This window comes from Stenella coeruleoalba, assembly GCF_951394435.1.
Source record: "Stenella coeruleoalba genome assembly, chromosome: 11".
In the NCBI taxonomy this organism is placed as follows: domain Eukaryota; kingdom Metazoa; phylum Chordata; class Mammalia; order Artiodactyla; family Delphinidae; genus Stenella; species Stenella coeruleoalba.
In genome coordinates, this window is record NC_137157.1 from 98,979,985 (window position 1) to 99,001,580 (window position 21,596).

Genomic DNA, 21,596 nt, shown 5'->3' on the forward strand with positions numbered 1-21,596 from the left:
GTTTGTTAAGGTGTTTGAGTTCATTCAATGAACGCCATTAGCAAGAAATGCAGAGGTGGTCCACGTGGGGCAAACTGCTGATTTTACCTTTGGGACAAAGCCCAAGGCCTTAGGTTAGAAGCGTTGTTCTCTAAATAAACCCTTGGGGTGAGGATGAGGGGAGGATGGAGGGACGTAGTCTGGGTTTACATCCTGGTTTAACCGCATCCATCACCCATTCCCATCGCTACTCTAGAGGGCCAAGTCCCTGGCATTGTCTGGTTTACTGCGTAACCTGACTTGTTCACTTGTTTCTGGTCTCTCCCGGGCCAACATTCTTCACGCTGCTTCTGGCTTATTATTTCCAAGGCATTGATTTTGCAATTTCACTCGTCTGTTCAAAAGCCATTTCAGTGATGTGCAAATTGCTTATAAGATAAAGTCTGAACGTCTTAGCTTACTGTTTAAAGTCTTCTACATCCAGACTCCAAGTCTTATCACCTTCTATTCCTCTAATGGTGCGTCTTAAATTAGGGATTTCATACCCTAGGAGTGTGTGTGTGTGTGGAGAGCGGGGAGGAGGAACTCTGAAGAAATAGACCCAAGTCCAATGCATCTTCTTGAAGTGTCAAGTTTACCAGATGACAATTACTTTTTTTTTTTTTTTGGCGGTTCGCTGGCCTCTCACTGTTGTGGCCCCTCCCGTTGCGGAGCACAGGCTCCGGACGCGCAGGCTCAGCGGCCATGGCTCACGGGCCCGGCCGCTCCGCGGCATGTGGGATCTTCCCGGACCGGGGCACGAACACGTGTCCCCTGTATCGGCAGGCGGACTCTCAACCACTGCGCCACCACCGACAATTACTTTAAAACAGCTTTTTAAATGCTAAAACAAACAGTGGTTGTATAGTAAATGCAACATTTACATGAACTTAAAACTGAGGCATCAGAGACCTTTTCAGGATTTTGGTGGGCCACCTTCCAAGACCCTGAAGGGTGTTAGTTCTTTGCCCTTTTCAAACTACCCCAGTCACCGATAGTTGGAAGTACTGACAAAAATACCGACTCTGGAACCATCCTTTTGTAAATTCCCACCCCCAAGTTTTTACACAGCTTGTAACACTGGCTCCTTTCCTGGAAGGCCTTTCCTTTAAGCCCCAGAAACTGTCCAGAATGTTTCTTGATCCTTCTGGGAAGTCACACCAATTACCAAGGTCATTTCCAGGGAGCACTTAGCATAAAATGCCCCCAGTTGTGATATCATAGACCCATCCTGTGATATTGTGATAATAATTATATTTTTGGTCTTAGTCCCCGATCCTAGCAGAGCTCCTAAAACCCTAGAAACTTCCTAAGTGAGGAAAGCGATAGAGGTGTCTCTTGTTATGTTAATGATGTGATTATTGGAAAGCCCCTAGGTAACCAGCCTAAGGATGGGGGCTGGTTGCCAGGGGAACCAACTGAGTGATTGGAGGGGAGAAGGGCTGGAGACTGAATTCAGTCACCAACGACCGATGATTGAATCAACCTTTGTCTATGTAATGAAGCCTCCATTAAATACGCGGAAGGGTGAGGTTTGGAGAGCTTCCGGGTTGGTGGGCATGCGGAGGTGTGGGGGAGTGGAAGCTCTGTGCCCCCTGCCACACCCTTGTCCTGTGCATCTCTTCATCCTGCTGCTCCTGAGTTATATCCTTTTACATAAACTGGTGATCTAGTAAGTAAAATGCTTTCCTCAGTTCTGTCGACTGAAGAAAAAAAGTGCAATGTGAGAGTTGTGCGTTAAGTTTTATTGGGGGAAAATGAGGACTATGGCCTGGGAAGCAGCATTTCGGATAGCTCTGAGGAACTGCTCCAGAGAGGTGCGGGGTGGGGGGGGGGAAGGTGAGTGTTCTGTATGATTTTAGTGAAGGGGGGACGTGCAGTCAAGCACACATGTTGGCAGAGCCTGGCTGCTAGTCAGGAGGAGGCGATGTCCCCGTTGATGACTTTAGTGCTTTTCTGGATATGAGGAGATGCAAGAATTGGGCTCATAAAATCTTCTCCTGAAAATTTCTATCTAAAGACCTGTTCTGCCAGTTTTTCCCAGAGCACAGAGGGCCTCATTCCTGACCTCTGCCCTGAACTCCTTTCAGGGGGCGTTGAAGGTCAGCAGCTGCAGCGGCTCGTGATTTAATCCTCGTGGAGGTAGATGGCAAGGGCCAATTGGTAGCTGGCAATTCCGTCAGCTACTCTAGCAAATTAATCAAACCCAAGGAGGAGGTCGTGGGAACCTCTTGACTTACAGCCAGTAGGTGAGCAGCACAGGTGACAACCTAGTGACTGGTGTCTCACGTCGCAGTCATGTGGGACTGAGCTCCTAACGTGTGGGATCCCAGTTACCTCCAGATAGATAGTGTCAGAATTGGGTTACTGGGTGGTGTTGGAAAACACACACTGGATATGCCTTCAGAAAAGCTCACAGGGATCATGCAGTGCTATCCCCTGCTGGACAAAGGAGAACCCACGTCCAGGGAGGTGAAGGTGATGTGCTTTGACACCGACCAGGTGTGCTCCTCCAAGCAGGGCTGGCGCCCAGGAGCAACAATCCTAAACTTGGCTTCCAGAGTGCTTTCCCTCACCTGGTCTCAACCCTGCAGAGGTGGGCAGGGCAGGTACTGCCCATTATAGAGGTAAAATAACCAATATATTAAGGTCTGACAGGAGCGAGGACTATTAACCAGACCGAACTACACACAGCAAAGTGAATTTCCTGACACTGGGCTGTGGTGAAAGAAAGTACAGCGTTTACTGCAGGGCCAAGAGAGGAGCACAGCGGCTCAGACTCACAAGACCTGAACTCCCCATGGCTTTCAGGGAAGTGTTTTTAAAGGCAACCTTTGGGGTGAGCGCTTCTGATTGGTCAGTGGTGAGGTAGCAGGGTGGTGTTTCAGGAATCTTAATCGGCAACCTTCTGGTTCCTAACCGTCTGGAGTCCACATGCTTGTGCTCAGCGTGTAGTCACCATCCTCCACCTGGGGGAGGTGTCTTAGTTTCTGCAGAAAAACTCAAAGATAAGTGTCAGATTGTTAGGTACATGCCTTGAGGAGGCATATACATAAGAGTTTATCCCTGAACTATTGTTGTTACTTCTCTTGGTTAACTGCTTTCCTTTGTTTCTGCATTGCCTCATTTCCCTCGTTAGTAACTACCTGTGCTGTCCCTTGGAACTTAGGGAACCGTCGGAAGCTAAAGTCTTTTTCTTTTTTTTTAAAGAGATTCTAATTTCTTTTTAAAAATTTATTTATTTTTGGCTGCGTTGGGTCTTCGTTGCTGTGCGCGGGCTTTCTCTAGTTGCGGGGAGCGGGGGCTACTCTTTGTTGCGGTGCGCGGGCTTCTCATTGCGGTGGCTTTTCGTTGTGGAGCACAGGCTCTCGGCACACGGGCTCAGTAGTTGTGGCTCGCGGGCTCTAGAGCGCAGGCTCAGTAGTTGTGGTGCAGGAGCTTAGTTGCTCCAAGGCATGTGGGATCTTCCCGGACCAGGGCTCGAACCCATGTCCCCTGCATTGGCAGGCAGATTCTTGACCACTGCGCCACCAGGGAAGCCCCTAAAGTCTTTTTCTACGAACAAGAAACGGAGGACATAGGGGGGCTTTTGGGCGGGAGGGCCCTGCTCAGTTCCAATTCCCCCATTTTTTTTTGTTGATACTTCTCAATCCTGAGGGGAACAGGCACGGAATAAGAAAGGGAATAAAGTTTTGGACAGAGAGGTTAATCATAAACTGAGCAGAGGAAACTGGTTTTACAGGGGCTCAGTTTCAGGACCAGAATACAGGCTTCCTGAATCAGCTACAGCACCTGTCCCCTCAGGTGTTTGATAAACACGGCCAACTGAAGTCAAGCGACTGCTGAGCTCCCAGGATTATGGGCGCCAGCTAGCGGAGGCGCGAACATTCCACAGCTGGCGCGGCATGGGTAGGAAGAACACCCTGTCGCGACCACAGCCTCCGACGGCCCCTCCCTCCCGCGAACCAGCCGCGAAAGCGCAGTGACGCAAAAAGGGGAGGTCCAGCCCCAGCAAGACACGGAGTGCGCACGCGCAGAGAAATGGGCTGTGCAACGCCGGTCGGTCTTCCGGGTAACGCAGACCGAGGCCTGGACGAGCCCGCGGCGCAAGCGCAGTGGCACAACAGGCGACCGGCCCCCGCCAACCCCGGAGTGCGCACGCGCACTGGCGTGGGGCGTGCATCGCGACGGGCTTCCGTGGGGGACGCCGACACCGGCGAGCCGGGGTTTCAGGTTCAGTGGCGTCCGCTCGGACTCCTCGCCGGCCGGGTCTCGGCGGAGCAGCCCTCCCGCCGAGGAAGGTGAGCGCGGTGCCGAGGACGCGGAGCAAAAGGAGAAAGGGCAGGCTCCGGGAGAAATGCAAGGGGGCGGGCCGGCCGGTGGCGGGAAAACGTCCCCGAGCTGGGGCGGGCTTGACATGTGATTGACAGGCCAGACACCAATCCAAGGGCTGGAGAGGCCGCGGGGCGGGACCTGGCCGTGAGCCGCCGGCCGCGGGGCGGATCCGCCGGCCGTGCGAAGCGTGAGTTCCTTACGTTGTAGTGCCTGCTGGTCCCTGCAGCGCTACCGAATGTGCCGTTACCTGTCCCCCGCAGGTGAGGAAACAGGCTCAGGGATGTGGACTTTAGCACGGATACAGCCGGGATCCCACATTGGGCAGTCTGACCCCAGAGCCCTCCTGCCGCCCGGGGGACCAAGGTGGAGCAGGAGGAGTGCGATGGCTGGAATGGACCAGCGTGTGGGAGGCAGTGCCGAGAAAAGTGGAGAGAAATGTTAGCCCAGTGTGAGAGCTCTGCGGGCGGAGCTGGGAGGGGGACAGAAGCAAGATGCGAATATGGGGTTGGGGCCAGCTCCGGATTCCCAGCAGGTGCGCTGGAGCCGGGTCGTCTCCCAGGTGTGTGGCGTTAAAGCACTTTAGGAGGGGGACAGTAGGATGGTACCTGGACATGGATGTCTCATCGGCTCAGGCTGCCATAACAAAACGCCATAGACTGGGTGGCTTAAACAATAGAAACTTCTCTCTCCCAGGTCTAGAGGCTGGGAATTCAAGGCCACAGTCCTTATAAGAGTTTAGGACCCCACTCTTAGGACTTCATTTAACCCTGATTACCTCCTTCATTTCATGTTAATTACTCCCTAAAAGCTCTCTCTGCAGATACAGCCTCACATTGGGGGTTAGGGCTTTAACGCATGAATTTGGAGGCGGGGCGGGGGGGGGGGGACACGATTCAGTCAGTAGCAATAGTTTGTACCCAGGCAAATAAGTGATCATCGAAGACTGAAGAAAATGAGCACTTTCAGGACTAACATGCCCCGAGATGCTCTCACGTATCTTCGCCCATTTAATGAGCATGAGATTTGCCTTCGCATTGGTGGGGAGTTCTAGGGAGAACTTGGGTGGGAGTTCTAGGGAGAACTTGGGTGGGAGCTCGTGTCCACGCAGCCAGCCTGAAGAGGTCGGGAAAAGTTCCACCAAACATCCTTAGTAGCACTTAGTATATCCATTATTCATGGATTTAGCTAAACCCTTCTTTTAACTTACGGTTTAGCTTGTGCTGCTCCTGGAATAATGAGATCCGTAATTACCACCCACGGAGAAGTGGAATAATAATTACTTTTGTTCTGTATTGTTTCGTGTTGTCATTCTAAAGTTTGGTAACTGAGTCTTTCCACCCTACTTACCCCGGTGGGAGGAAGATCAGAAATCTACAGCTTGGAGGCAGATGTGCTTTCAAATCTTGGATTCAAGCCCTTGCTGAGTGACCGTGGGCAAGTCACTTAACCTTTCTGAGGTTCAGTTATTTCAGCTGTAAAATAGAGCTAATAAAAATTCTGGCCACATAGGGTTGTGAGGTTATATGGAAGCAGTTTGAAACCATTAAAGAACTGGCCCTCGGCCTAAATATTTAAGTCATAGACTTCCTCTCCCCACCCCTCTGAGGAGCAGAAACCCGCCCCACGGCTCCCACCTCAAGCTGGCCATTCATTCATCAAATTGTTCCTGAATGCCTGCTGAGTGCCGAAGCACCTGTTCTGAATGCTGGGGGAAGAACAAGACGGACAAGGCTCCTCCTTTTATGCTCTTCATATTCTAGTGGGGGAGGACAGTAAATAAGTTCGCATAGTGCTAAGACCTATGAACAAAAGAAAGAGTACTTCAGATCAATGAGATAAAAAAGTGACTTCAGCCGAGTGGTGTGTGTCTGTGTGTCTGTGTCTGTGTGTGTGTGTGTGTCTGTTTGGAGGGGGGTATTTGACCACTGGAGGGTGCCACATACAGGGAGAGGCCTCTGAGGAGCTGAGCTGAGTCCTAAACGTTGACAAGCAGGCGGGGACGGCAGGTGCGAGGCCCGGGCTGATTGGATCAGGATGGGGTCCTCACCCAGCCGTCTCTAGGCTGCCCAGTGATCTGTCTTACAAGGAGAGGAGGGACGGGTCAGATTTTTCTCTTGGGATTTAGAACTACGAAACAAGAAAAGACTTCGCTTGGCAGTGGGAGCTGAAGCCAGAGGTCGAGGGGGCTGCAGGCAGAGGTGGCGTGCAGGCTGACTTTGGGGTAAAGCAGAAGCTGCCAGGCGAGCAGGGGAAGCCGGGCAGGCTCCATTGGCCCGCGACGACGGAGCAGGAGAATGGAATCCGCGGGGCATCCGCAGGTGTTTTCCGTTGGTGGGCTTTCTGGATCCATCTTGGAACCTGAACCACTTTGCAGTTCTAGTCTGCAGGGAGTCCCACCCTGTCCGTGGCTTCTGCTCTTGGTGTTTCCAGGTGGTCTGTATTCTCAGTCTCTCAATATGTATCTTTTCAGTAAATCTCCCTTTTATTTATGCTATTTCTCTTTTGCAGACACGTGAGTTGGACTCAAACAGAGCCATGTGGACCTGGGTTTGGATCCCTGGGTTTCCTTTCTGAGCTGAGTCTTTGAAGAGTTACTTAATTTCTGTAAGCGTCAGGATCCAAAGACCATCTGCTTACAGCGTTGTACAGATTAAACGAGACACCAGAAGTGGAAGGGCCTGCAGAGCGTTTAACACAGGGCAGGCGCTCAGAGTTTGTTAGGGCCGTTCTCCTTTCCCTTCACGTTTTACTGGGTTTCTGATTACACACTTCCCTCTTGGATTGAATTGTCCTGGTTTTAAGTCATCCTTCTTATCGTCATCCCTCCACCTCGGTCCTCGTTTTAACTGCCCCTAAACTCTTAACTGGAAGAACATCACGCAACTCCCTTCTCTGATACATGAATTGACGTGGTCACTGGTCTTCCTGAGGCCAGTTATGTAGCAAAGGCATAAATGGGATTTAGATGTATTCATATTTGTACTGAGGTGAGCTGGGCCTGCTTAAATAGCTCAGAGCAGTGACTTCCAAAGACAGAGTGGGGCCCGGATGGAAAATGGTGACTAAAGGAAGAAGGGGTGTGTCCAAGCTGTCTCAGAGAGACCAGGGTCAGAAGAGGAGGAAAAACGTGGAATAAGTGTGGAGCAGAGACGTTTTTCTTAGACCTGGGCCTGCAGGGGCAGACAAGTGCCGAGGCCTCAGTTCTGGGAAGCCCTTCCAGCCAGGGCTCAGCCGCCTGCAGAGGGCCCTCCAGGCTGGGGCCCAGGGAAGGCTCTTAGGGGGCGGCTCTGGTTTGTACTGGAAGTGGCGGCTGGGATGAATTAGATGCAAACGGAAGATGCCTGTTGGGTAGGGATGGGTGTGTGACACGCAGAAAAGCTGTGCTCGGGTTTCTCCGCCTGTGGGTCACGACCTCTTAGGTCTTCACAGCAGGGGCAGGAGAAGCAGTTTTGTCCTGCGATGTTGGAAGACATGGCTGGGAGATGAGGGAGAAGAGAAATTAATGACTGCAGAAGTAATTACGGGCTCTCCAAAAGAAATCTCCAGGCCCTTAGAAAGGTGTGCACGCGAGCGGAACGGCAGGGGTTTCCGGCAGGGCTTCCTGGGCCGCGTCCCCCTGTATCCCGTTGTGACGAACGTTCCTGGATGGACAGCGACCGTGGCCAGGCCTCATGGGGAGGCACGTGAGGGAAGGAGCATAGCCTCTGCTTGCAAAACATGTCCCTCCTGGGGAGGAAGTCCATGACTAGTGTTGAGGCCCCTCCTAGGAACCGTTCAGGATCTCGGGCCAGTACTGCCTGGCCCATCAGAGAGCTACTAGATTTTCTTTTTACCCCCCAGGACCATGGCTGACAAAACAGAAGAGGCTGGTGGCGTCCACTTCCCTTTTCCCTTCACACCCTATGCCATCCAGAAAGACTTCATGGCAGCGCTGTACCAGGTGTTGGAGGCTGGCAAGATTGGGATATTTGAGAGTCCAACCGGCACCGTAAGTATTTGGGGCCTGAAGAGGGTCTAGGGAGACTCTGATGACAGGTCAGAGCCAGCGTGCTTGTCTGCATGTGCAGAGAGTCGTGGTTTGAGGTTGAAGAAAGTCGTTCTTTCTGAGTAGTGGCCGTTTCTGTCTATTAAGCCGTTAAACACAGGCCCGGGGTCTGAGAAAAATTAGGCTAAAGGCAAATGAGAATTTTAATGGCCATGGAAACCACGACCGTAGCACTGAAACCTTCCGGATTTTTCTGGGCGCATGACCGCTTTGATGCTGAGAAATGTGGAAGTTACTCTGGCTTATCCACAGATCCGACATATTGGTTTACTCTCCAGGAACTGGGTTACTGAGGGCCGGAGGGGTCCAGTCCAGAGCCCCGCAGTTTTCCTTCCTGGCCTGGGAGGAGGGCGTTTGTTAGAGGTTGGCCGCGGAGGACTGTTAGGGTCCCACTTCTCTCTTGCCCTTTATTACCTTCTAGAGCAAGTGCCGCGTGAGAGCTAGCTGCCTGTGTGGGTGCTGCTGTGACCTCCTGGAGGACGAGGACCTCGAGGTCCTCTCCTCTGTGTCCCCGTCATCTGCGGGGAGCTTGGCACGGTCGGCCTCGGGGCTCTTAAGCTGTGTGTGTGTAATGAATGAACGAAGGAAAGTGACTTATTCCTTCTCATCCACTGACGGGAGTGTGTCACTCTCTCCTGGGATGACACGATCTCCTGGGGCAGGAAGAGGGCGGATGGGCCGCTCTCTTGTTCCGTTTTGTTCCTTTAGATACAGCGAGTGGGAGAGGCTCCGTTCCACCAGTTCACACAACATGGGTCATGAAGATACTGTGCAGAGTGAGGGTTTTTTGTATTTTTGTTTTTTTTGGTTGCGTTGGGTCTTTGTTGCTACGTGCAGGCTTTTCTCTAGTTGTGGTGAGCGGGGGCTACTCTTCGTTGTGGTGCGCAGGCTTCCTATTGCGGTGGCTTCTCTTGTTGCGGAGCACGGGCTCTAGGTGCATGGGATTCAGTAGTTGTGGCTCACAGGCTCAAGAGCGCAGGCTCAGTAGTTGTGGCGCACGGGCTTAGTTGCTCCACAGCATGTGGGATCTTCCCGGACCAGGGCTCGAACCCGTGTCCTCTGCCTTGGCAGACGAATTCTTAACCATTGCGCCACCAGGGAAGCCCGAGGGGTTTTTAAAGTAGCATCTTTCTACCAGCATCCGACCTTCCATTTACACCCAGTGCACGTGGGGACTTCACTGGTGGTCCACTCTGCGCTTGCACTGCACGGGCTGTGGGTTCGATCTCTGCTTGGGGAACTAAGATCCCGCGTGCTGTGCAGTGCAGCCAAAAATAAATAAATAAGCCCAGTGCATGGGACGTCTGCCCTCCTGACCCCCCCACCAAAAGGCTGGTTAGGGTCAGGAGCAACTTCCTGTAATTAGATCTGAGGAGCTCAGGTCCCCAGCCGACCACCTGCCACATCTGACATTGTTAAGCATCTCGTCTTCCTCTCTTTAAAGTCATGTGAAACACTGAATCAAAGAACAGTGCCTATCATTTAAAAAGTCACATTTATCAAACGTTGTTCCTTGGGCAGGTGCTTTTAAGTCTTTTAACTGTTTCTTAAGAAATATACTTGGGGGCTTCCCTGGTGGCGCAGTGGTTGAGGGTCTGCCTGCCGATGCAGGGGACATGGGTTCGTGCCTCGGTCCAGGAAGATCCCACATGCCGTGGAGTGGCTGGGCCCGTGAGCCATGGCCGCTGAGCCTGCGCGTCCGGAGCCTGTGCTCCGCAATGGGAGAGGCCACAACAGTGAGAGGCCCGCGTACTGCAAAAAAAAAAATAAAAGAATAAAAGAAATACACTTGGATAGAATATGTTGAAATTACAAGCTTATGCCGCTGTTTCTCGCCTTATTGATCTTAATCGTTGGGACCTTCTTGTGGTAGATAAGGTGAGCTTCCTCCCTGGTGTGGTTATATATTTTTAGTCTCTTTTTTTTCTTGAATAATCTTTTGTCTCTTTTTTAAGAGTCGATAGTTGTCTTTTAAAGGTTTCTGTAGTTCTTAAGGTACTTATGCCTGTTCCGCTCACAGCATCCAGTGGTCTCTCAGTATCACACTTCATCATAAAATTATTACCTTCGTCTGCCCGGGCTGCCATCACAAAACACCACAGGTGGAGTGGGCACAATGGCGGGAATTTATCGTCTCACAGTCTGGAGGCCGGAGGTCCCGAATGAGGTGTCAGCAGGACTGTCCAGGCCCCCTCCTCCGCGTGTGGACGGCGGGCTTCTCCACGGCTCTTCCCATCGTCTGCCTTCCTTGCCTTTGTGTCCACATTTCCCCTTTTTACAAGGGTACCGGTCTTACTGGGTCAGGGCCACCCTCCTCTTAACTCAGTACATCTGCTATGACCCTATTTTCAAGTAGGGGCCCATTCTGAGACACTGGGGGTTAGGACTTGAACATGTGAATTTGGGGGGACACAATTCACCCCATATCAAGGACCTACGGGGAGAATTCTGGCCTTTAAACCAACAGTTGTGCTCCCAGAGCAGTTGGCTTGCTTTAACGTTTCCTGACACTGGGACTCATGGGGCTGGTCACCTCCTGTCCGCACGTTGGCTGCAGCTCCCCGCCAGCAAGTCGTATCCGGGATTCCAGGCTGTGCGTTGTTTTGGCTTTATTTTCTGGGCTGTTGATTCAGTTTCTCCCATTCTTCTGATTATGACCTGCAGTACGTACATGCGACTTGATAAGCCACTTTCATTCTCTGAGGACCAGTGAGCCGTATAAGTAAAGAATTTCACTTTTATTTCTCCCTTTTTCCTATTTTTTTCCCGCAGCCATTCTCTTGCCAGTCCCCTTCTTTTTCCTTCCTTTCCGAGGCTGGTCTTAGAGCACCCTCTGATATTTAAAGTCAGACCTCCCTCAAAGGCTTTATTAAAACGGGAAAGGTGGGCTTCCCTGGTGGTGCAGTGGTTAAGAATCCGTCTGCCAAGGCAGGGGACACAGGTACGAGCCCTGGTCTGGGAGGATTCCACATGCCGCGGAGCAACTAAGCCCGTGCGCCGTAACTACTGAGCCTGCGCTCTAGAGCCAGTGAGCCACAACTACTGAGCCCGCATGCCACAACTACTGAGCCTGTGCGCCTAGAGCCAGTGCTCCGCAACAAGAGAAGCCACCTCAATGAGAAGCCCGCGCACCGCAACGAAGAGTAGCCCCTGCTCGCCACAACTAGAGAAAGCCCGCGCGCAGCAACAAAGACCCAACACAGCCAAAAATAAATAAAATAAAATAAATTTTTTAAAAAAGCTTTATAAAAACAAAACGGGAAAGGTCATTAGGGAAGCTTCGTTTCCCATCCTCTATTTCTGAGAACGTTTTTCTTCCCGTAGGGAAAATCCTTAAGTCTCATTTGTGGGGCCCTCTCCTGGCTCCGCGACTTTGAACAGAAGAAACAGGAAGAGGAGGAGCGTCTCCTTGAGGCCGGAGCCGACCCCTTAAACGATGGGAAGGGCCAGGCCCCGTGTCCCCCACCCTCCTGCCAGCAGAGCCCAGGCTCCCCGAGGGCCGCTGGAGAGCCCGACTGGGTCACTCAGTTTGTGCAGAAGAAAGAAGAAAGGGAGCTGGTGGACCGACTGAAGGTGAGATCGGGTTACGAGAGGTGGGGTGATCCGGAAGCGGGGCCTCCGGGAGGATTTCGGGTGGATCCCGAAGCAGGACAGCTCGTGTCCTCACGGTGCCCCTCAGCCCCCTGGCCACCGCCCTGGTGGAGGGTGCTGCGCCCTCGCTGTCAGTAGGAAGCCGATGTCACCAGCCTTCCCTAGGTTGGCGGTTCCCATTCTTTCCCAGGAAAGGAACCGCACCGTTGCCATTGGCCACAGGCTTCCCTGGCTGCAGACTCGCTTACGGGCTGCACTGGATGGAGAGCGTGGGGCTTCGGGAGGGAGGCGCGCACTTCCCGCAGCAGTGAGCTCGACAGCTTGGCCGACAGGAGGCTGGCAGGGCAGGGAGGTGCGCGGGGGCCGTGGGAGGCTGGGGCTTCCTGCAGGGGTCTCCTTTCTGGCTCCCTCCGCTCTAGGAGGGGCAGGTCAGGAGGAAGAAGCGAGAGGAGCGCCTTCGGCAGATCCGTCACAACGCGTCGCTCAAGTTCGCAGCCAAGCGCATGGTGAGTGGCGGCCCGTGTCAGGGGGGCGTCCCCCTGCATGGGCCCTCACGGTGCAGCGGATGCGGGCGAGCACCGGGACCTCAGCCCCTCCCGGTGCCCTCTGGCTACGTGCTCCTCGCCCGGTAGCAGGGCAGCCTGCGCTGAGGGACTCATCCTGGGGCCTTGACACCCGTCGGGTGAGGCCCGTGTCGATGGCGTGTGTGCCGCTGCCCTTGGCCTGGCCCCCAGAGGCTGCCTCGCCAGGGGGTGGGGCTCTGGCGCTGAGGTTTCTTTCTCTTTCCCCACTGGCCACGCTCCTCCGCAGAGACAGGAAGATGAAGAAACTGAGCGTCTCCTCCGCCTGAGCAGGGAGATGCTGGCAGCAGGCACGGGGCCCGAGCAGCTGGCCTGGGGGGAGGACGAGCTGGTCCTCGCCGAGTACGAGAGTGACGAGGAGAAAGGCTCAGCCAGCGGGTGAGAGCGCGTCCCCTGCCTCCCCTGCCTCCCCTGCCTCCCCTGCCTCCCCTGCCTCCCCTGCCCTGGGGTGGCTGCGCGGGGCTCCTTCCTCTCAGGCCCGGCTTCTTGGTCACTCGTGGGGCACCGACGGGGCGGAAACCCGGCTGCCTGCCCTCTTCCCCCAGCGAGGCCCCTCCTCGGGGCACAAAGGATGACGACAGGGGCCCTTTCTCTGGCAGCTCAGGCAGGTGTCACCTCCGTACCCTCTGTGGTATTCTTGTCTCCACTCTGCACCCAGGACACCGAGCCCAGCAGGGTGCTGTGCCTTGGCCGAGGCCCCCAGCCGGCGACCTGAACCTCCGCTGGCCCGGCTCTGAGTCTCAGGCTCTTAATACCAAACTGGGCCGTGTGAGGCCTGTGGCGTAAGCCCTCGAGGTGTCCTCAGCCCGTGTTTTTCTTTTCACCTACGGCTTGGCTTGGTCTAGGTTCATAGGTTTCTAGTTTGTGAGCTGTAACTTCCTGGGTGAACTAGAAACGCTGATGGTAACACTTGGGCCGTTTCTAGGCCCCGCCGACCCGTGAAATCCTCCCCGTCATTCGTGCTTTAATTTCATAAATGCCCTTTGAGCCTCTGCTGTCGGCGTGGCGCGTCCTGCCTCAGTGTTGGTGGCAGCTGACTGATGAGGGTGATGGTTGCTGAGGGCTGGGGGGGCCACGGCAGGTTCTTGAAATACGGCGACAGTGGTGTTTGCCCCATCGATTGACTCCCCCTCTTACAAACAGTTTCTCTGTAGCAGCGACGCTGTTTGCATTTTACCTACAGTAGAGTTTCTTTCAAAATTGGAGTCAGTCCTCTCACACCCTGCTGCTGCTTTGTCAACTAAGTTTATGTAATTTTCTAAATCCTTTGTTGCCATTTCAAGAGTCTTCACAGCATCCTGACCAGGATTAGATTCCATCTCAAGAAACCGCTTTCTTTGTTCATCCATAAGACACAATTGCTCATCCATTAAAGTTCGTCATGGGCTTGCAGCAGTTCAGCCCCACCTGCAGTCTCCACGTCTAATTCTAGTTCTCTTGCTGTTTTCACCACATCCGCAGTGACTTCCTCCACTGAAGTCTTGAACCCCTCAAAGTCATCCATGAGGGCTGGAATCAGTTTCTTCCAAACTCGTGTTCATGTTGATATTTTGACCTCTTCCTATGAATCACACATGTTCTTAATAACATCTAGAAGGGTGAATCCTTTCCAGAAGGTTTTCAGTTGACTTTGCCCAGGTCCGTCTGTAGCTAAAGCCTTACAAATGTGTATCTGAAATAATAAGACTTGAAAGTCAAAGTTACTCCTTGAGCCGTGGGCTGCAGAGTGGATGTTGTGTTAGCAGGCATGAGACCAGCGTTCGTCTCACTGTCCGTCTCCATCAGAGCTCTTGGGTGGCCAGGTGCGTCCTCAGTGAGTATTAATATTTGGAAAGCAACCTTTTATTCCAAAGCAGTAGGTCTCAACAGTGGGCTTAAAATATTCCGTAAACTGTGTCATAAGCAGATGTGCTATTATCCAGGCTTCGCTGTTTCATTTGCAGAGCACAGGCGGGGCAGATTTAGCATAATTCTTCAGGGCTCTAGGATTTTCGGACAGTAAATGAGCATTGGCTTCACCTTAAAGTCACCAGCTGCATTAGCCCCAGCGAGAGAGTCAGCCTGTCCTTTGAAGTTTTGAAAGCCAGGCACTGACTTCTCCTCTCTATGAAAGTCATAGGTGGCATCTTCTTCCAATATAAGGCTGTTTCGTCTCCACTGAAAATCCGTTGTTGGGTGTAGCCACTTTCGCCGCATCTTCCGGGTAACTTGCTGCAGCTTCTCCCTCAGCACTCGCTGCTTCACTCTGCACTTCAATGTTGTGCGGGCGGCTTCTCTCCTGAAACCTCACGAGTCACCCTCTGCCGGCTTCAGACTTTTCTTCTGCAGCTCCCTCACCTCTCAGCTTCATAGAAGTAAAGAGCGTTAGGGCCTTTCTCTGGATTAGGCTTTGATTACAGGGATGTTGTGGCTGGTTTGATCTTCTATCCAGACCACTCAGACTTTCTCCATATCAGCAATAACACCGTTTTACTTATTATTCCTGTGTTCACTGGGGCAGCGCTTTTAATTTCCTTCAAGAACTTTTCCTTTGCACTCACAGCTTGGCTAACTCTTTGGCGTAAGAAGCCAAGCTTTTGGCCTGTCAGCTTTCAATATGCCTTCCTCACTAAGCTTAATTCATTTCTAGCTTTCTTTTTTTTTTTGTGGCCTCTCCCGCCGCGGAGCAGAGGCTCCGGACGCACAGGCCCAGCGGCCATGGCCCACGGGCCCAGCCGTTCCGCGGCCTGTGGGATCCTCCCGGACCGGGGCACGAACCCGCGTCCCCTGCATCGGCAGGCGGACTCTCAACCACTGCGCCACCAGGGAAGCCCCATTTCTAGCTTTTGATTTAAAGTGAGAGACATGTGATCCTTCCTATCACTTGAACACTTAGAGGCCATTGTAGGGTTATTAACTGGCCCAATTTCAAGACTGTGTCTCAGGGAATGAGGAGAGCCAAGGAGAGGGAGAGATGGGGGAATGGCTGGTCAGTGGAGCAGTCAGAACACACACAACATTTAACAGTTATGTTTGTCATCTTGTATGGGCGTGGTTCGGGGCACCCAAGACGGTTACAATAGTAGCGTCAAGGGTTGCTGATCACAGATCACCATAACAAATATAATAATAATGAAAGTTTGAAATATTGCGAGAATTACCAAAATGTGCCACAGAGACACGAAGTGAGCAAATGCTGTTGGAAAAAGGGCACCGATAGACGTGCTTGATGCAGGGTTGCCGCCACAGACTTTCAATTTGTAAAAAAAAAAGCAGTAAAGCAATGAGCAATAAAATGAGGCCTGCCTGTACTCGACGTGTAATATGCCTAAGTGATGATTCAGTATATGTGTATGTTGTGAAATGATTACCACCGTAAGGTTTAACACGTCCATCACCTCACATACTTAACATTCTTTTGTGTGGTGAGAACGTTTGGGATCTGCTCTTAGCAGCTTTCAGGTTTACAATACAGTATTATTAACCATAGTCACCATGCATTACGTGCCCAGGATTTGTACATCTTATAATGAAGTTTGTACCCTTTGACCACCTTCACCCATTTCTCCACCCTCCCCCTCCGAGTCCCTAGCAAATCACCAGTCTACTTTGTTTCTATGAATTTGGTTTTTTTAGATTCCGTACATGAGATCGTACAGAATTTGTCTTTCTCTGACACAGTTCACTTAGCATGCCCTCAAGATTCATACATATTATTGCAAGGGGCAGGATTTCCTTCTTTTTTTAGTGGCTGAATAATATTCCGTTTTGTGTGTATGTAAAACACACCGTATTTTCTTTACCCATTCATCTGTCAAGGGACACTTAGGTTGCTTCCATGTCTTGGTTTTGTAAATAACATTGCAGTGAATGTGAGGTTTCAGGTATCTCTTTGAGATGGTGACTTCATTTCCATTGTATAAACACCCAGAAGTGGGATTGCTGGATCAGATGGTGCTTTTATGTTTTGAGGAGCCTCTTTACTGTTTTCCATAGTGACTATACTGATTTACATTCCCACCAACAGTGCACTAAGGTTTCCCTTTTTCTCTACCTCCTCACTAGCATTTATCTCGTCTCTCTGATCATAGCCATTCTAACAAGTGTGAGGTAATATCTCAGTGTGGTTTTGATTTGCATTTCCCTGATGATTAGTGATGTTGGTACCTTTTCATGTACCTATACCTGTTTGCTCTTTGTATGTTTCTTTGGAAAAATGCCTATTCAGTTCCCCTGCCCATTTTGAAATTGGATTATGTGTGGCTTTTGGTGTTTTTTTTGTTTTTTGTGGTTTTTTTGCTATTGAGTTGTACGAGTTCCTTACATATTTTGGATATTAACCCCTTATCAGCTATATGGTTTTCAAATATTTTCTCCCATTCCATAGGTCGCCTTTTCATTTTGTTAATGGTTTCTTCTGTTCAGAAACTTTTTAGTTTGAAGTAGTCCCACTTATTTATTTTTGCTTTGTTGCTTGTACTTTTGGTGTTGTACCCAAAAAATCATTGCCAACACCAATGTCAAGGAGCTTTTTCCCTATGTTTTCTTCTAGGAGTTTTATGGTTTCAGGTTCCTTACATTTAAGTCTTTGATCAATTTTGAGTTAATTTGTGAGTGGTGTAAGATAGGTGTCTAGTTTCATTCTTTTTCATATGAATATCCAGTTTTCCCAGCACCATTTGTTGAAGAGACTGTCTTTTCTCCATTGGGTATTCTTGGCCCCCTTTTCAAATTAGTTGACTGTATACACAGGGGTTTATTTCTGGGCCCTCAATTCTGTTCTGTTGGTCTATGTGTCTGCTTTAATGCCAGTACTGTACTGTTTTGATTACTATAGCTTTGTAATATAGTTTGGTATCAGGAAGTGTTGATCCCTCCAGCTTTGATCTTCTTTCTCAAGATTGCTTTGGCTATCTTTCCTGGTTCTGTATGATTTTTAGGGTTGTTTTCTCTATTTCTGTAAAAAATGCCATTGGAATCTTGGTGGTGGTTGAGTTGAATCTATAGATGGATTCGGGTAGTATGGGCATTTTAGTAGCATTAATTCTTCTGATTCATAAACGGGTTATCTTTCCATTTGTTTGTGTCTTCATCAATTTCTTTTATCAAAATCTTGTAGTTTTCAGCATACAGATTTTTCAACTCCTTGGATGAAGTTATTAAGTATTTTATTTTTTTTAATGCCGTTGTAAATGAGATTGTTTTCTTTATTTCTTTTTCAGATAGTTTGTTGTTAGTCTATAGAAATGCAACTGACTTTTGTATGTTGATTTTTGAATCCTACAACTTTACTGAATTTGTTTATTAGTTCTAACAGTTTTTTGGTCAAATCTTTAGGGTTTTCTACATATAAAATCATGTTATCTTCAAACAGACAATTTTACTTCTTCCTTTCCAAATTGGGTGCATTTTATTTCTTTTTCTTGCCTGATTGCTCTGGCTAGGACTTTAGTACTGTGTAGAGGATGAGTGATAAGAATGGGCACCCTTGTCCCTGATCTTAGAGGAAAAGCATTCAGCCTTTTACCACTGAGCGCGATGTTAGCTGCAGGCTTGTCACATATGGCCTCATTGTGTTAAGGTATGTTCCTTCTCTTCAATTTGTTGAGAATTTTTTTTTTTTTTTTTTTGTTGAGAATATTTATCATGAGAGGGTGTTGAATTTTGTCAGATGCTTTTCCTGCATCTGTTGAGATGATCATACGATTTTCTGTCTTTCATTTCATTAATGTGATGTATCACATTTATTGATTTGCTTATGTTGAAACATCCTTGCGTCCCAGGGATAGATCCTCCTTGATCGTGAAATATGATCTTTTTAACGTGCTGTTGAATTTGATGTGCTTTGGTTGAGAATTTTTGCATCTGTATTCAGCAGGGATACTGTCCTGTAGTTTTCTTTTCTTCTGGTACCCTTATCGACTTTGGTATCAGAGTAACGCTGGCCTCATGAAATGAGTTTGGGAATGTTCCCTGCTCTTAGGTTTTCTGGAAGCATTTGAGAAGGATTGGCATTATTTCTTTAATTTTTTTTTGTTTTTTTTTTTGCGTTACGTGGGCCTCTCACTGCTGTAGCCTCTCCCGTTGCAGAGCACAGGCTCCGGATGCGCAGGCTCAGCGGCCATGGCGCACGGGCCCAGCCGCTCCGCGGCACGTAGGATCTTCCCGGACCTGGGCACGAACCCATGTCCCCTGCATCGGCAGGCGGACTCCCAACCACTGTGCCACCACGGAAGCCCTTCTTTAATTATTTGGTAGAATTCACCGGTGAAACCATTTGGTCCTGGGCTTTTCCATGTTGGTGCTCAGAGTCCTGCCCTGAGGCACCGGTTCCAGGGCCTGAATTAGAACTAGCACTTGTGATCCCGCCCAGGGCTGAGATGCCAACTGCTCTACGCGTCCCCCAGTCCCCCATCTCTCTCTGGCGGGGGACAGGAGCAGCCAGTGCCCTGTGGCCTTTCCTGCTCTTCTGCTCCTCCCCAGGGGACGAGGTAAAAAACTTCAGTGGAGTTTGCGAATATTCAAGGAAAAAGTACTCGCTAGGGTCCAGGCCAGGGCCGCCAGTCCTGCAGCTTGGCTTCCGACGCCCTGGGTTCGGGGGACAGCAGCCTCTGAGGACACACCCACCTGGTTCTGAACACAAGATGTTCTTCACTCCCTCCTATATGCAGCCCCTCGTGGGGTCCTGCCGACTTTGTCCCCACGTGGCATGTGATTTAAATCCCGGCCTTTCACACAGAGCTGCCTGAACAATCCTCTGTTGACCAGGAGGCCGACCCTGTTGATAACTCCTCTCTGAGAGCCCTAGACAGTGCACATTTCTGCCTTTAAAAATTGAATTTCCAGGTGAATAAAAACAAAACAAAGTCCGAGAAGACTTTTTCCGTGCTGTGTGTTTTTTCCTCTCTCAGACTAGACGCGGATGAGGATGACCTGGAGGAAGAACATGTAACTAAGGTGAGACACCAGGTCCTGGGTCTCCTGTGACTGACCTGGGTCCAGGGAGGAGGTGGGAGCCCCCGAGTCTCCAGGTGCTTGGCAGGGGGGCTGGGTCCCCGGGAGACGCCTGCGCCCCAGGGCGTCGAGGGGCGGCCTTTCCACCGGGGGTGGCAGGAGGTGGGGGACGGGTGCTCTGCCCCTGGCTCTCAGTGGCTCGTCCCCTGTCCTCTGGTCTGAATTTGCATTTGCCTGGGGTGCTGGGAGCTGTGTGTGGTTCTGACGCTGCTCAGGCTTCGTGTGTGTGGGACTTCGGGTTTTCTCTGTTGACATTAGAAACCCCCCACCCCCCTTTTCCTCTCTTCCTCCCCGGCTCTCCTAAATCTTGGAGGGGCGCACAGAGAGGTGAGCTCAGCCTCCTCCTGCTTCGCCCCCCAAGCCCTGGGAGGTGCATGGGGGCCCGCCCGCCCCGCTTCCCCCTACGCCCCGGACTCTCGGAGTCCTCCCTGTGTCAGGAGCCACCACTGAGGGGAAACTCCCTTTCCTGAGATGACCGAGCCTCCCAGAGGGGCAGGAGCAGGGGCCCAGCATGACCCAGGGGAGGGGGACGCCCTGGCCTGAGGGCTCGCAGAGATCTGCCTGGGGGCAGTCGCCTTCCTTAGGTCTGTGTCCCGGGTGCCCTCTCCATTCCCTCGGCCTCTCAGGCCCCAGCCCTCCTTGCTGTGCCGAGAACGTTTGGGGCTGACAGTCTGCCCTGAACCCCGCTACCCCGAGCAGATTTACTACTGCAGTCGGACGCACTCGCAGCTGGCCCAGTTCGTGCACGAGGTGCAGAAGAGCCCCTTCGGCAAGGACACTCGGCTCGTGTCCTTGGGCTCTCGGCAGGTGAGCGCAGGCGGGGCAGGTGAGCGCAGGCGAGCGCAGGCGGGGCCGGGCGGGCGAGCAGGGCGGGCGGGACGGCCCCTGTGCCTTGCTGGTCCTTGGAAGGAAGGACCTGCTCCTGGAAGGCGGGCAGGCCCGGTGGCTTGCTCTGTGTCGCTTAGCCAGCCCCGTGTCCTTTACCCTCTCCTCTGTCTTGTAGAATCTTTGTGTCAATGAAGATGTGAGAAAGCTAGGTTCTGTGCAGCTCATCAACGACCGCTGTGTGGAGCTGCAGAGAAGCAAACACGGTAGCCTCCAGCGCCCCGAGGCTGTAGGGAGGGCCTCTGGGACCGTGTGCAGCCCTGGGACGGGGGAAACGGTGGGAACGAGGGCAGAGCAGACCGGGCTTCCTTCCTAAAGAGCCTCACGTGGGGAAAAAGGTCTTTTTGCTTTTTAGTCTGGATCTAGTCCAGTACCCTGGCCAGGAGGCGATATCATAGGCCTCTTCTAGAGAAGACGAGGTAAAATGCCAGGATGTTTCGAAGAGTCCGTAAGCAGCAGTTCCGGAAGGGTTTAGCGGCCCCGCCCCGTGGTACAGACCCCTTCTGGCCCCGCGGTCAGAACCTCAGCTGAGGTTCTTTCTGCCTTTGCCCCTGTGCCTGCGCCCCTCAGAGAAGAAGAGCGTCGTCGAGGAGGAGAAGCCCGGGCGGAGGAGGAGGCTGGAGCCGCGGGCCACCTGCCCCTTCTACAACCATAAGCAGCTGCAGCTCCTCCGGGACGAGGTCCTGTTGGAGGTGAAGGACATCGAGCAGCTGGTGGCCCTGGGGAAGGAGGCTCGGGCCTGTCCCTACTACGGGAGCCGGTTCGCCATTCCAGCAGCCCAGGTGAAGACCCTGGAGGCTGGGCGGTGGCTCTCGGCTCTGAGCAGGGCCCAGGAGGGAGTTCTCACTCCTCTTTTGGTTCAGGAGGGTGTCACTGGCCATGGTTGTCTGCCCGACACACCGTGCACTGAGGACACGTCACCCACTCTCTCCTGGTACATAGGGTTGGAGGAGGCCCCAGGTGCCTAGGTGGCTCTGGGCTGCAGGGACAGTTGGCATCCTGGGGGATGGCGCATTAGCGCCAGGGCAGAAACTAGAGCGCCGTGGGGAGCTACGGGACGCAAAGGTCTTTCCAGGTGCCCTTTGGGTGCGTGGTCGTCCCACCTCGCGCACCTGCCTGCAGCACAGGTGGAGACCCTTCCCTAGACT

General features: G+C 51.9%; 1 protein-coding gene across 5 annotated transcripts in view; it reads left to right on the forward strand.

Moving 5' to 3' along the window:
- Nucleotides 1-4,209: 4,209 nt before the first annotated feature.
- The window catches only part of DDX11 (DEAD/H-box helicase 11), a 31,867-nt gene continuing 14,480 nt past the window's right edge, over nt 4,210-21,596 (forward strand). For 4 of the 5 annotated variants that reach the window (XM_079935923.1, XM_079935925.1, XM_079935926.1 and 1 more), the window contains exons 1-9: nt 6,229-7,911; nt 8,194-8,341; nt 11,723-11,971; nt 12,409-12,495; nt 12,800-12,948; nt 19,461-19,506; nt 20,263-20,370; nt 20,567-20,654; nt 21,019-21,230. In XM_079935923.1, coding sequence (XP_079792049.1) covers nt 7,856-7,911; nt 8,194-8,341; nt 11,723-11,971; nt 12,409-12,495; nt 12,800-12,948; nt 19,461-19,506; nt 20,263-20,370; nt 20,567-20,654; nt 21,019-21,230 — 1,143 coding nt within the window. In that variant the 5' untranslated portion in view covers nt 6,229-7,855. Of the gene's footprint in view, nt 4,320-6,228; nt 7,912-8,193; nt 8,342-11,722; nt 11,972-12,408; nt 12,496-12,799; nt 12,949-19,460; nt 19,507-20,262; nt 20,371-20,566; nt 20,655-21,018; nt 21,231-21,596 lie in introns of those variants that run through there. The other variant, XM_079935924.1, reaches the window with a different exon arrangement.